The 16,252-nt window shown below is 39.5% G+C and overlaps 1 protein-coding gene across 2 annotated transcripts in view; it reads right to left on the minus strand.

The window, feature by feature from the left end:
- Positions 1–16,252, minus strand: part of lcorl (ligand dependent nuclear receptor corepressor-like) — a 51,329-nt gene that overhangs the window by 16,166 nt on the left and 18,911 nt on the right. For both annotated transcript variants that reach the window (XM_007889032.2, XM_042340924.1), the window contains exons 2-5: positions 14,356–14,421; positions 9,654–9,733; positions 8,316–8,442; positions 3,577–3,831 (exon numbers count right to left, since the gene is read on the minus strand). In XM_007889032.2, coding sequence (XP_007887223.1) covers positions 3,577–3,831; positions 8,316–8,442; positions 9,654–9,733; positions 14,356–14,421 — 528 coding nt within the window. The remainder of the gene's footprint in view (positions 1–3,576; positions 3,832–8,315; positions 8,443–9,653; positions 9,734–14,355; positions 14,422–16,252) is intronic.

Raw genomic sequence — 16,252 nt, forward strand, 5'->3', positions numbered from 1 at the left:
CATTTTCCTCAACTGTAGGTAAGGGAGGTAAATACAACCAGAGTATCACCATGCATTGCATAAGATACTTTCCTCAATCACATCCATCAAGCTGGAATGCAAATCATGTAGTGCATACTACATTTTAAAATCTGTTGAACCAAAGGAATCCTGCAGGACAATAAAAATCCTTATTCTTAAACTTATGACTGAAAATCATAATTTCTCCAAAAATTGAAACAGATTTTACTGATCTGTGGCTGCCAAACATAGGTGAAGATTTTTAAAGTATAGAAAATACAGAACCCTTAAGAGAAACCACAAGAAAGCTCAACCAAGTGGCTAGTGCCTTTCATGGATTATGATGTCTTGATAAAGGTTTTATAGAAGTTTTAATTTTAAAAGGCAATCTATCATATTAAATTTTTGAATAGGCTCTGTATAAATACAGCCTATAGATTTCTCCAGACTGAATATCTCATTTATGACGAGACCTGGTGGTGTAATGTGGATCATCATTCAAATCAGTTGTCCATACATCAATGAGAGAATTACACCACTTGGGTTAGGAAATTGCACATTATGTATAAAGACTGAAGAAGAACATTAAGAGTAATACCAAATAGTACAATAATGATTAGAGGATGGTTAAGGAAGAAGTGGGACTGCTGGGAGCTCAGGAAGGTAATGCGATAGCTGAGCATCAACAGCAGATAATTAAATATTTCGCCTTAGTGCTTATAGGAGGGTGGAAATAAATCAACCTCATTTGATGTCAAGATTTTTTTTGAATGAGATGTATCCAAGAAATCTGAGGGATGTCAATAAGTAAGAGATTGACAACATTTTTCAAATGTGTATACATATGGGAGCTGTCCTAGAGGATTGTCGTTTAAGGCAATAAACAATTGTTTAAGGAAAGGCGATGAGACTCTTGTTATTTATAAGGAAGCTAATTGCAGTCATAAGACTTCTTCGTGGAATAATTAGAAAAAATAGATCTGATAAGGAATACCAGTATGGATTTATAAAAGGAAGATCATGTTGGACTAATTTGAATTCTCTGAAAAAGTAAAGAATGTGGATAAGGGAGATTTGGATTTTAGGCAGGAGTTAGCTGAAGAAATGCAAGAGAAATTTCTGGAAAAATAAATCATATGAAATAGATGGAAAGGTGGCAAAGAAGATATCCATATAGTTGAATAACAGCTGGCAGTAAGTAGGAACGAAGGACCACCCCCCACCCCCAATTGGCAGAGAATCATTAGTGGTGTGCCACATTGGTGTTAGGACTCCTCAATATGAAGGGACCTTCTCCCGGTATCTGGCCAACTATTCCCCAAACAAAATGGGTCATTGCTCATCTTTATTGTGGAGTCCTGTAGCTCAGTGGTTAGAGCATTCGCCTCGCAAGCGAGAGACCTGGGTTCGATTCTCGGCAGGGCGAAATTTTGGGCACGTTTCCTTACTCCACATTCCTCTGTTTACCTAGCAGTAAGTAGGAACCCAGTTGTTAGTCGATCGGCGGATCGCTTTTCCGGGGATAATAATTTCTCCAAAAGAATAATAATAATAAATTGGTCATTTCAATCCATGACTGTTTGTGGGACATTACTGTGCACAATTCGCTGCCGTGTTTGGCCCAGTATATTCTGTGAAGCACTTTGAGACGTCTCGAAGACATGATAAAGTGCTATATCAAATGCAATTTTTATCTAATACAAGAACTACCACACATTTTACAGTAGGCTTGGGAAGGCACGGGAGTTTCAAAATATTAAGAATATCAATACTAGTGAAGCAAACTTAATTCCACTATGGTAACATGCGAAAAAGTTCAGAATTCCATGCAGCACAATTGTCAATGTCAATCTCTATAACTGGATTTCCCCGGTATAAATTGGGTACTGCATAGGTCACAAAAAGGCAGATTTCTTGGTCATTGGCTGGTCAAATAGAAAAGTGCGGCCGCAATATTCCCTCAGAATCAGCTAGAAACACCCCTCTCCGCTACAAACCTGTAGAAACGCAGTATGCTCGGTGCCCCAGGCCTCTGCACTCTACCGCTGTCTGTTTACACAATAACGCTACTGCGGGCAGGGCGGCTCTGGGCGAGCACGCACGGTGCAAGCGGGAAATGGGCTTTGCTCAGCCCGAGGCCCCACTGTTCAGATCATCTGTGTGTCTGCGAGTGTGTGCGTCTCTCCCCGTGTCTGTGAGTGTGTGCATCTCTCTCTCTCTGAGTGTGTGTGCATCCCTCTGTGTCGCTGTGCGGTTGCCGGCTCAGAGTAGGAGGTGGTGACCTCCTGGAGCCCTATAGTAGGTTGGCTGTAAAATGTACCTCTCAACAGCACAAACAAATTCCCTGCAATTTCCCACAAAATTTGTCAAATATTTCTGCAATTTTCTATTGGCCCTGGTCATTGGCATACAGTCGTCACCAACTGCATAATGCCCATAGACTGGTTTATACTCCACACAAGCCTCCATCCTTTCTATTCCACTCTACTATGTCCCTTTACAACAATAACAACAAATGTTCCTATCAGTAGGACATCCCAAGGTGCTGGACAGTCAGGGATTTGGACCGGAGCTAGGAGTTGGGATCAGGAGGGGTGGAGGGCAAGTAGGGTAGGGGTAGGAGGGTGACCAAAGGCGTGGTCGAAGAGGAGGGTCTTGAGATGGCCCTTCTCCTTCATGTATGCCCCTCTCCTATACCCCTCTATTCCCTTTTCCCTCGAGTATGCATCAAGTTTCAATGCATTGATCTTCTTTTGCTTCAAAACACAGCTTGCAGCATTAAGTTCTACATTCTCATCATCCTCTGTGTGAAGAAATTACTCCTAAACTTCCAGTAAATCTAGTATTAACCATCTTATTTATGTTCTCTTGTTTTGGACTCGACACCAAGTGGAAACAGCCCATCAACATCCAACTTATCGAATCCCTTGAAATCTTAAAACATCTCCATCAGGTTTCTTCTAATCGTCCCAGCTTTAGAGAGAAAAGCTCCAACTTTCCAATCTTTCTTGATAGTTGTATACTCTCATCACTGGTTACAACCTTGTACTATCTTCAATGCTGCAATATCAATCCTGTAATTTGGTGCCACAACTGTACACTGTTTTCCAAATATGTTATAACCAAAGTTTCAAATATAAATATTTATATAATTTATTAATTCCATACTTTTATATTCTATTCCTCTGGACATAAAGCCAAGGACTCTATGTTCATTATTTATGGCCTTGTCCACCTATGCTGCTACTTTGAGAGTCCTGTGAATTTGAATCTATAGATCCTTTTGTTCCTGTGCCCCTTAGGTTTATGCACATGCCAAACAATGGCTGACTTCCAAGTCATCAAATCCCAGTCAATATTTCTTACTGTATATTATGTACAGGATTCTTCCCATCCAAGTCAGCGATTTTTTTAAAACTCTTGGAAAGTTGACCAATTTATAAATAGGGCCTATTATGTGTTGTGTGTGAATGTTATTTTACCCAAACACCACAGAAGAGAACCCCATCATAAGGCACCCCATATATATTAAAAATACACAAATATGCGATAAAACAAGCAAATTTTAAAAGTTACCTTGTTGAACATTTTTCTGTTGATTTTTATTCACAGTGAGGTCTAATGGTCCATCCTGTTCCTGCTGAAAGGAGTTCTGGGTTTGGTTTGGAGGAGGATCATTCGGAACCAAAACTGGTGCAATGGATAATTCAGTCTGGTTTTCTTGAATGCGACTATTTCTTGATACATATTCAATTGCAAACTGGCGAATCATTCTTTTCATTATTTCCTGAGCAACTAGAGGAATGTTGCGATCACAGTTCTGAGGAAGGTCTGAAAATGGTTTTAAATTCAGAAATGTTTACAATTAAATTCGTAACACCAACTAATCCTGAATAAATTCTATTTTTACAGTTATAAGCCATGCAAATACATTAGTTTCATCTTTGCTTACATATCTATATTGAATTATGAGCCCATCATGCACCAATTACAAAAACAATAATACATTTGATTTAATCTAGCTATCCAATTTAATAATGAATTGCAAGCATGCTATAATATTGCTCAGCTTGTCCAGATGCTACAAAGACCAATGGTAGAGCACCAGCAATGATCAACTTCACGCAAATTTCAATAAGCTTAAATAACTTTTAAAGTCCAACAGTGTACAAATACAGCTGTGGAGTACAAGCATAAGAGAAAGGGTGGTTCAGAATAAATTCAGGAATTGTATGAGAAAATTGGAGGAGAGCAAAAGTAACCTCACCATTCAATAGAGGAAGTGTAGGCCTGTACTTGTAGTGAGTACAGTAGTCAGCCTGGCTAAGATAGTAGCACTCTCGTCTCAGAAGATTGTGGGTTCAAGTCCCATGTTGGGATATTGAACTCAATCCAGAATGGGAGCACACTGCATTGTTGGAAGGGCCGTCCTTCAAATGAGGCATTAAACCAAGATCTTATCTGTCCGTTCAGGTGGACATTATAGATCCAAGGCACTATTCAAAAAAAGAAGTCAGTCCTAGTGTCCTGACCAACAATTCCCCAAACAATAAATGGTCAATCGCTTTATGACTGCTTGTGGGGCACTGCTGTGCACAAATTGGCTGTTTCTGGCTATAAAAATAGTCACTGTACTTCACAGTGAAAAGCTTTGTGAAAAGAGCTATGCCAAAGGCGAGAATTATTATTAATAGTAAACATCAGTGGTGGACAAATTGCTGGAATCTATCATCAAGCACAGAAACACTGAACGTTTTTTGACAGCTGAGCGCCAGTCACATCTAGAACATCACCATGCTTAAGAATATAGGAACCAGACAGTTCTACGTGTACTCGCAACCTACATATGGACATTTCCTTGTATTTGGAGTGGAATGTGAACGTAGGAAGGACACACCCTGCTGACCTAATTCCGGAAAGTACGTCACAGGTTGTTGAGAGGAAACGCTTGTGGAACCGCAAAATATATAAGAACATAAGAATAAGAAGCAGGAATAGGCCATTCGGCCCCTCGAGCCTGTGCCCCGCCATTCGATAAGATCATGGCTGATCTTCAGACCTAACTCTAATTACCTGCCCTATCCCCATATCCCCTAATCCCTGTTTTTTAAAAATCTATCAGTCTCAGCCTTGAAGATGTTCAAGGACTGAGCATCTACAGCCTTCTGGGGTCGTGAATTCCATAAATTCACTACCCTCTGAGTGAAGAAATGTTTCCTCAACTCTGTTCTAAAAGACTGACCCTTAATTTTAAGACTGTGACCCCTGGTTATAGATTCTCCTACCAGGGGAAACAGACCCTCAGTGGCTGCTTTATCAGCCCTTTAAGAATCTTACATGTTTCAATAAGATCTCCCCTAATTCTTCTGTACTCTAGAGAATACAGCCCTAGTTTATTCAGCCTATCCTCATAGGTCAGTCCCCTCATCCCAGGAACTAACCGAGTGAATCTACGCTGCACCCCCTCTAGGGCAAGTATGTCCTTTTTTAAATAAGGACACCAAAACTGCACACAATACTCCAGGTGCGGTCTCACCAAAGCCCTATACAGTTGCAGTAAGACTTCCCTACTCTTGTACTCTAAACCTTTTGCAATGAACGCTAACATGCCGTTCGCCTTCTTAGTTGCTTGCTGCACCTGCAAACTAACTTTTTGAGACTGGTGTACAAGGACACCCAAATCCCTCTGAACACTAATACTATCTAATCTCTCCCCCTCTAGAAAATAACCTTTTTTTCTATTTTTTCTACCTAGGTGAATAACTTCACACTTCCCCACATTAAATTCCATCTGCCACCTACTCGCTTACTCCCCTAGCGTATCTATATCCCATTGCAATCTTTTTGCATCATCCTCAGAGCTTACTCTCCCACCTAGTTTAGTGTCATCTGCGAATTTAGATATGTTACATTCAATGTCCTCATCTAGATCATTGATATAAATTGTAAATAGCTGAGGCCCAAGCACTGATCTTTATGGCAATCCACTAGTCACATCCTGCCAATTCGAGAATGACCTGTTTATCCCTACTCTCTATTTTCTACCCGTTAGCCACTCTTCAATCCACGCTATGTTGGGGTACTACAACAATTTAATCAGCTAAAGCAGGATAGCTTGCCATTGTAAGCACTGTCTGGTCAATTGCCTATTGCTTATCTAGCTAGGACATTTTACTGAACATCTAGCTGGATAAAGATGCACAAATCGGGCAAAGTCAAGTACATGATGTCTCACAAATCCAGGTTCTTTGACAGACCAAACATAGTGGTTAAAAGCAGATTGGTGGATGTCTTTTATATTGATTACATTAGAAGATTAGCAGCTAAATTTTAGGCCCAAGGAGTTAAAGGCAATAGGTGGGAGGTTGGTGGTAGAACATTGGTGTAAAAGGGATGTTTTCTGATGCCAGTGATAAGTGGTGTCCCTCAGGGAATGGTTTTGCGGGTCTTAGTTTTTATCCTATTATTATATTATAATGACCTGGATACAAAAAAGAGGGGAATATTTCTAAGTTTGCAGATAATACTGAGGTATAAGTTTGTGAAGAGACTAGGCGAAAAATACAGAGACCTATTAAGCCACTGCATTCATTTTGGTTGTATTGGGAATGAGAAAGGGCTACAGCTCAAAAATGTTTTGGAGATGGAGGATGGCAGACTTGATCAGAGACGATATCAAAAATGTAAAGGAGCTGTAATAGGCAAGGGGCAAACAAAGAGCCAAAATTTAGTATTGGCCCTGTAAATTGAAGTAAGCAATGGGGGAGGTCAATATAGTAGGTGAAAATAGGTTCAGGTTTGTCAAAATTTAGTCAAAGAAAATTAAGGTTCATCCAGAACTTGATGTCTGCAAGGAGTCTGTCAGAACAACAATGGTCCTGGATTCAAGGATGGAAGCAGAAAGGTAGTTTGGCATTATCCACATACACCATATCTGCGGATGATGTACCTGAGTACATGGAGGAAAAGAAGGGCCAAATACAAAGCTGAGGACACCGACAGGGCAGAGAGAGGAGTCGTTTGTAAAATAATGCTAGGTAGGAGTGGAATCAACTCAGCAACATACCACATTGCACTCAGAAAGTAAACCAGTAACCCCCACCCCATTAAAGCCACTGCCCAATCATAAAACAAAGCCACATTAATGAAAAAAGGTGCTCATTATTCTTGTATAATCTTTCTTCTTGGCTGAAAATCAGAGCCTGCTAAAAGCCTGCTTCTGGCTCTTATGCTCCACCTTCACCGGCTTCTAGTATTACAGTTCCTCATCCTCATGCCCCATGAATTGCTTTGTTTTGCAAACCAGTGCACTATTATTTGTGCTGCCTTTATGAGGGTAGAGCAAGGCATCCCAAGAGGATTCTAAACATTGAAATCTTTGCTTAAATACATCAAACATTTTTTAATTTAAAAACTATGTGCTGATTGTAATAGATTTTAGAGCATATTCTGGGATGATTTAAGGAAAGGGAAGCTGGCATGAGCCAAGGAGCACTGCACACCTCATATCATCTATTACACATCCTTTCATCCCAATTCCCCATGATGGGCGAATCTTAATGTTAATATAATCATAGGACTGGGAAAGGCCTAACATAAACAAAGGGATTAAGTAATCCAAGTACATAAATTGCTAAAAAGCAAATTGTCAAATGCAAAAAGTATAGAAAACAATGAAAACTGCCCTATGCAGCTATCAAAAATGTGAAAACATAAGAAAGTGAAATCATTCTGCACTTGACCACTAGATGGAGATTTTGCACTGAACTTATTTTTAGAACTATAAATGAAAAATCACATTGAAGAGTATAAAGATTACTGAAATATGGCTAACAGTTTATGGAGTATACAAACAACCTTATAATTCACTTGCGCATTAAAAACCTCAGGTATTATCAGGCACATAATCCAACTTTACATTTTTTGTAATCCACTATTACTCAGTATATATCTTCTATATATAAAATATGCAATGCCAAAAATATTACTAAAACAATTAAAAGTAGTGGAACCATGTTATAATGTACTTCATTATAACCCAAGTTCGCTTATAGTGCGATTGGAATGTAGATCATGTACTTCACACAAGGAAGCAACATTGTCAGCAATGATGACCTGAACGCTGGCCATTTTGACTTCCCATGCACTGGCCAGTGTTATGAAGTGCCAATAGAGCCAGAGCTATATCATCATTGCACCACTTGTGATTTTCTGAACCCTAATTATCTTTGGATTTAAAATCTTAAAAGTATCTCAGTGAACACAAAAGATTCAAAAAGCTCTGATGAACAGAACATATAAGCATACAATCATACCTTTTTTGTGAAAGATAGCATTAAGAAACTTGTCTGCTTGGCATTCAAGTTGTTCAGTGTTGGACTGCCCCTGAGATGGAGATTCCTCAGTAGATGTCTGTGTTGCACTCATAGAAGAGACATGCTCCTAGTAATAGTACAATAGAGTATGTATATTAAAATGCTTTCAATAAAGCATTACAAAATAAGATCAAACTCACTTTGAAATAACAAGAGTACATATAAACATACAATCACTCCCCTCCTGATTAAAAGAATAGACCAACCCAGATCTTCTTTGCCTAGCTCTATCGTATTTTTAGCTCACACATTCTTTCAGGTTCATAATGTATATAAAAGTCTGCTCAAAACATGCTAACTGTTCCAATTCAGATATCATAAGTAGAAATATATTACACCTTTATATGCTATAAAAGTTCTATGATTCCACAGCTTTTCAAAGGAAATTTTTCAAATGTTTGATAAACCAGGGCAGTGGGACTAACATAGATAGCTCCTTCAGAAAGGTAGCACCGGCACAATGGCTTTCTGTGCTACATGTAAGCAGAAGCTCAAAAAAGGATTACCTACCTTGTAAGATCTTTATTTTTAGAATGCAAAGATCATCCACACTACTGTTAAGCACAGATCACTAACAGGAAGAATATTTTTGACATTGCCCATCAAGCCCCACCCCGCTAGGTATTTGCAGCTCCACATGTTCAGCACCTTTGGACATCCTCCTGAAGTGAAAGGCGCTATACAAATGTAATTTTTTTGTTGTTCGTAAAAATATTCAGCATCAGCAGAGATGCCATCCTTCACATTAGATGTTAAACAGAGCCCCATCTGGTTGTTTTGGTGGATGTTAATGATAAATTAGAAGGGATGAGAGAACATTTTTTTCCAGTGTTCTGGCCAAGACAAATTGGATATTCACTGCATGGCTGTTTGTGTGACCTTGCTTATGAGTAAATTGGTTGCCATGTTTGGCTACAAATAGTTACTTCACAATAACGATTAACTGAAACACTGAAATGTTTCGAAACAACTCCTATATCAATTACAAGGATTATTAAGAAATAATTTATAAAACAATAGCAAATGTCTGCATGAGGAAATACATGAACTGATCTTTCTGAATAAGTTGTACATATCTGTTTTTGCTGGTATTGCACTTCTGGTATGGAAAAGCGACATGCTGCTAGTTGGTATGCAGCACACAAGATTCTACTGTACATAAAATTTGGGTAGTGACCTGAAATCCGCAGTGTTTTCATTACCCAGAGGACACACCATTAGTGCTCATGTCAATCCCTACTGTAAGAACGTGTGCTAGTTAAACAGTTTTGGCCTTACCTTGACTTTTTCTCTTCGTAAGTAACAAAATGAACAGTTTTCATTCATAGACCAGTCAGTCACTTCTTCAGGTTCACAGTCTTAAAATAAAATGATAACAAAAGTTTATATACAAAAATATATGGATCATAAAAATCCTGTATCTAGAAATATAGCACAAAACTATTTTCAAGTACTGAAAAGGTATTCTGCAACTCCACATTCATATCAATTGTCACATAGATAATATGTATTCTCAGCTATTTTGTTGTCTATTGTTTCTCTCCTACAAACTATTCTCCATTACGCACTGGAGAATTTTCACTCTTTTATCTTTCCTACTATATGATTCCACAAGAACCAACTGCCCTCAGGTACAATGCAGCTCTGCTATATTGTGTTTCATTAGAGGGTGGTATCAGATACTATGTGGTTGAGGTATGGCCCCCAAAATTTTCTTATCTGAAAATCACGACACTGCATCGTCCAAATCGGTCCTCTATATCAAAATGCCAGCTGAAAGCACTTTTGGTGCAATTCAATACGAGTCAGCACACTGCAACATGTTCAGCCATTGGTGCTGAAAGCTTAATGACTGTTTGAGTGGATATCAAATACAGTCATCGCTTGCGTGTCAAAGGAATCAGCTGGCTATCTGTGCGCATGTGCAGTGAAGTCACCAGGCATGTGATCAGTGACTTCAATTGCATGTCTCCAGGTCAGTTTAAGATTTGATGGATCTCACGTTCTGCATTATAACGGGGTTCCATTGTACATCTGCCAACAGCTTCTCCTCCTGCTGCCTGACTGTCACGTGCAGCATTCCTCAGGGGTCTAACCTCGGTTCTCTCCTGTTTAACATCTACATGCTCCCACTCACTATGTCACCCGTAGGCATGAGGTTAACTTCCACATGCATGCGGACGACGCTCTCTCCCTCCACCTCGATTCCAGAACCTCTCCGCTGTTCTGACTGATTATTTGCCAGACATCTAGTCCCGGATGAGAGTTAACTTTCTCTCGTTGATTGTCGACTTGACTCCCATCAGCATCTTGTCACCTCAGGTGCAGAGAGCCTCAATAATAATAATAATAATAATCCTTGCATTTGATATAGCGCTTTTCACGTCAGGAGGACGTCCCAAAGCGCTTCACAGAACACACTGTAAAGTGAATTGACTGTATATTTGTGGGCGAACGCGGCAGCCAATTGCGCACAGCAATGTCCCACAAACAGTCGTAGATTGAAAATGACCAATTTAATTATTGTTTTTTTTTTGGAGGGATTATTATTAGGCTCTGTGTGGAGTAAGGAAACTTGCCCAAGGTTTCGCCCTCTGCCTGGAATTGAACTCAGGTCTCTCTTTTTGGATGCGCTTCCACCTCGTGAAACTAGTGCGGAACCTGCAGACCTCTCATCGACAAAAAAAATCAAAATTTGTAGTTAGCTATAAATGGCCTAAATTTGTTTTTAAACAGAAAGCACAGTGCATGACTGCTTTAAGTTAATGTTGCAATTTCAGTCTGATACACTGGTCACTGAAATTTGACAGCTTTGCTACTCATTTTAAGGGAAGACACAAAGCTGGGAAATGAAAAATATACCACAATGATGTTCAATTGGACTTGGAACTAATGCAACCACTTACCTAACCATGTACAATGTTACACAGGGAGATTTTGGGCATTATATGAAGTTTGTGAACTATAAAGAACATACAGGATTAAGCTAAAGTACAAGAGGAGCAAACCAAGCGAAAGTGCTTTGAAATAATTTGTCAGCAACATTAAACATTAGCATTGATAAGCTATCACATAAGCTTATTGCACAGAATTAAGGCAAATCTGGCCATATGGAAAGAGATGATTCAAGGGCAAAAAGCAAGTACAGGCCTGACTCTCTTGCTATAGCAGTTGTACTGTGGATCCATACTATATTAGAAATGCACCATACATCTGGTGCTGACTGACCTACATCCTGCATAGGAAGCGACATTAGCTGCCCGACTGGCAGCTGTTTGCACATCTAATTACAACGCAAGTTTGAGCTTATGGACACAAAGCACCATGTTATAACCGAGTCAACCTAAACCAACGCACTGTAACGGGTGTAGGAGTTGCTGTAAGGCGGATTTTGAAGGTAGGGAGAAAGGGGACAAGTTGAATGGAGTTCCAGAGAGAAGGGACAGGATGGTTGAAAGCTCACCTACAAGTTCAGGGAGTAGGCCAATACAATAGTTGATCCTGGGATCATGAGGGTCCCAGCAGCCTGGGAGGAGAGGTAGTGGAGGTGGGCAATATTATGGAGTTCGGGAAAGGGAGAGCGAGAGGGAGCCTTGGATGTAGGGTTTGAAGGATAGTTGGGTGTTGAACAAGGCACTGTGGTTCTGAACTGGCTCTCTGAAGTGGAGTGAGCATCTGTGAAGGTGAATGGGGTCAGTGCTGAAGTGAATAGGAGAACATTAAGCTGTAGAAAAGTTAGAACTCATCCAGGACTTGATGCCTGACAGGCAATCAATCAGAACAGCAGTGGTCTTGGAATTGAAGGTAGAGACAGAGAGACAGTTGAGCATGGACTCGATGCTTATGGATGATGCCAATAAAGGGAGCATACAGACGGTATATTCTCTCTGTATAAAACAATCTGAACTTAAACTGAGGGAACAGTAACAAAATGTGTTGACAAATTGTTGTCATGGCAAATAGTGACAAGCAAAAAGACAAATAGGTTAACAAAAAGACCAGATAGCTGGTAAATGAGTTTGGTAAAAGGAATGAGAGAACATACATTAAATAATGAGATTTTAACTAAGTAGAGAAGCAAATGGACCTTTCTTCACATGAATTGGCAAGATGCAAGTAAGATTGATCTGGGCACCAAAAAGAGAACAATCCTTGATTTTGTATCAAGATGAATAATACAAAAGCAAAAAGGCAACATTAAACTTGTACAAAATCTTAGTTAGGCCAGAGTATTGCATAGTTTGTGGGAATCCCATTATTGGAAAGCTATAAAATAATGAAAAAAATGGGTTGTAGATCCACTAAGATGCTACACATATAAGGTTTCTTTCTTTTGGAACTGGCAGCTGTTGGTGCCCTGTCGATTGACTAACACCGTACAAACATTAACAACTATCATAGTAATCACCTGAATTAGTCTTAATGTGCATTACTTTAATATATTACCAGGGAAGAGGAGTTTATGTTCTGAAGAGAAAGTTGTGCTTTTTTTTACTGCAACTGAGAAGATAAAGGGGAAAACTTGCATTTATATAACAACTTTCAGAAAAAAACATCCATGCACTTTCCAAAATAGAATCGAATAGAATATGATACGGGCCTATGACAACTAATTGGTGCTACAACAACGAAGTAAACAATAGGATGAGTAGCGAATGAAGGTAAATTATGAATTAGGAGGGGGATTACAAGAGAAAAGACTCCATTTAACTTTGAACCATCAGACAAAAACTAACTTTAATACAATCAAAAAATGGGAATGATCATCTTCATCTTCAATTTGGTAAATAGTAATACATTATTTCCCCGATGAAGTACAAGTAGAGTAAAGGAATACAAGTATATGTTTGAAAAAAAATGGGACCATTGTAAAGCATGGGGAGTATACAGGACAGTGTAATTAGAGGAGGCAGCAAATGGAGAAAAATCTCAACACAGAATATGGGCCAAAAAACCCACTTCTGCGATGCACCATTCTAAGAATAAAGGAAGCTTTAGAAACTTGTAGGGAGAAAGTAGAGGGTGATCATTGCACAGACTACAAGACTTATCAGATGCAAGCTTTTTTTAAAAAAAGAGGGAAGCCAAGAGTAAACTCAAGGGGACACAGCAGCAGATTTAAAATAGATTGCTAAAAAAAAACCTCTAGTACTAACGGCAAGAGTGCAGTCAGGAAGGAATTGAAAAATCTCAATGGCAAGCTGTATGGTTTTAGTTGGTTAAACTCCAGCAGTACCGCAATGCACACTCTGGAGTCCCCAAGCCTTGGCTCTTGCTAACTTGCACAGAGTGTGCCCCTCCAGGGAGAGAGTGCACATTCTATTCCTGGTGCAAGGAAATTTCTATGTGCAATATATATGTAGAAGTGTGTCTGGTTTGGATACTCTTACTCTCACGGCAAAATAAGGCACCTAACTGCTGATCGGAAGGCTGAGGGACAGAAAGACACAAAGTTGGATCAAACTTTACAAATGAATGGGGGAGAAAGGGAAATAAGTTGGGACTGTGCAAAAGATGGAGGCACAAAATGGTACGATTGTGATAATACTTGATTGAAGCTTTTAATACTTCCATATTTTGTGTGATAACCAAATGTACACATTGTTTTCATATCCACAATTATCCCAATCAGTGCACATATTTGGGTCCCCATTGTATAACTAAATAACCTCTATTCCGAATGATTGCAAGATAAAATTTAGCTGGAGGAAGTGGGAAACTGGAAACAGAAGAGGGAGTCAAGATTTAATAAAATGTACAACAAAATATGAAGCCTGGGATAATCAATGGCAAATTACGTTCACACAGATGAATGCAAGGTACAGCATATAGAACAAGTACATACACTTGATTTAAAAAAAACTCAGTCTAATACCCAGAATTTCAAGTTTATATCAAATACACACTAACACTTCAATCTTACCATAATCAAGAAAAAAATACCTCCACATATTGATATTCAGAAAAATAAACATATTACCATCAAATAAACTGAGGTCTCTGAGTAGCCTTGGTCCATAAAGCCCTTCTAAGATGCTTTCAAACCCTGCAAAAAAAATACAATGTCAGCAAGGATCATAATGACTGCATCTAAATACATGCACAACAACAAACTTCAGCTGTGAAAGCTAAAGTGCCACTTTTTATCGCTAAATATACAAGTGATTTACATTGAATTTTTGTAAAGACTTCCATGAGTGAAACCTGGAATCAAGCGAGATTGATGTTCAGTTCGATTAAAGTTCACAAGAGAAAAGTCCCACTGGCAACAATTTACGGAGTGAGCAACAATCAAAGAGAAGGAAGTGAGCCGCAATCAAAGAATAAGGAAGTATGCAATTTACTGCTCATCATTTAGCCTCCACATTACAAATTAAATATACTGATACACTGGTATGTGATTAATTGATGACACCCACGTGTACAGCTCAAGATTACAAACATTTTGGCACTACTATTAAAGCAGTAATTTTTTTTAAGTGTACATTATTCTTTGCAACACCTTGAGGAGAATGTTATTGCAAAAATTGGTTGATGTAGTAATAGCACAAGTAAATTGATTTATGTACTCAACTCTTTATTCCTGACCAACTAATTGCACAAAATCAAATACAATTTATTTTGCCAGATAGTGTTTGCAATATCCAATGACAGAGCTCCTTTGTTTAATCTATAAGGCCTCACTTTTGGCACGGGTTCACAACTGCAGTCAGTTTACTGGACGACTTTCTAAAAGCTACATGCACATACAGGAAGCTGGCCTGCTCACACCAAAGGTGATAACCTGGAAGCGGGACCAGCAGCCATTCCCCACCACCCAAACACTTATAATATAAACGCTTTCTTCCACCTCCGCCACATTGGCCGTCTCCGATAATACCTCATCATAAAAGCTGTCGAAACTACTCTAACACCCTCCTCCACTCTTCACAAAATTCAGCTCATTCAAAACTCCACCGCCTGAATTCTCACCAGCATCAAACGTTATACTCTGATTTCTCCAGTTCTTGCCAAACTCCACTGGCTTCCTGTCACAAAGCAGCTGGACTTCAAGATCCTCACTCTAGTGTTTAAATCCCTCCATTCCTTGGTACCCCCCTATCCCTCTAAACTCCTCTCCTCACAGGAGTACCCTCTGCCTCCTCTCTACTGGGTCCAGCCTCCTCCATATCCCCCAAATCCTCCGCTCCACCATGAGCAGCCATGTCTTCAGCCACTACACCCCGAAACTTTAGAACTCCCTCCCTCAACCCCTTCGCGTTGCCCCCTCCTTCCCCATCTTCAGGTCGCACCTGAAGAGCTTCCTCTTCAACCAAGCCTACGGTCACCTTCCACCTCCCCCTGGCTCAGCGTCGGGCTCCGCCAATGTCAAGCGCCCTGAGACACCGCCTAGCATGGAGGGCGCAATATAAATGCAAGTTGTTGTAATGTGGTGTTCACATGGACATGAAACTCAAAGTTACAACAGCGTTGTCCTGTAGATACATTCAGGAATTCTTACACCAAAAAGAAATATGTGGTGGCAGGTAAAAGTCAGGGTAATTTCTGAACAAGCAAACCATAACTTGTGGTGAAATGTAACCAGAGAAGTTTGAAATTTGTGAAAAAAGACAATGTTTATTGGATCGGGATACAGCAAACAATTTTTATATGAAAATATTTTAAAGCTGTTAGAATTAGATCATTATTTGAGCCATTAGTGGCAATGGCTGGTGCTAGACAATATTTCCAGAACAATTTGTAGAAACAACTGCTACAAACTGAGGCCCCATGTGCCTGTTCAGGTGAACGTTAAAGATCGCCCGAAATTATTTGAAAAGAGAATGGAGTTTCTCCCAGATCCCGGCTAAAAATCCACAAAACTGGTTGTTCACTTC

This window comes from Callorhinchus milii, unplaced genomic scaffold, assembly GCF_018977255.1.
Source record: "Callorhinchus milii isolate IMCB2004 unplaced genomic scaffold, IMCB_Cmil_1.0 Scaffold1, whole genome shotgun sequence".
Taxonomy (NCBI): Eukaryota; Metazoa; Chordata; class Chondrichthyes; order Chimaeriformes; family Callorhinchidae; genus Callorhinchus; species Callorhinchus milii.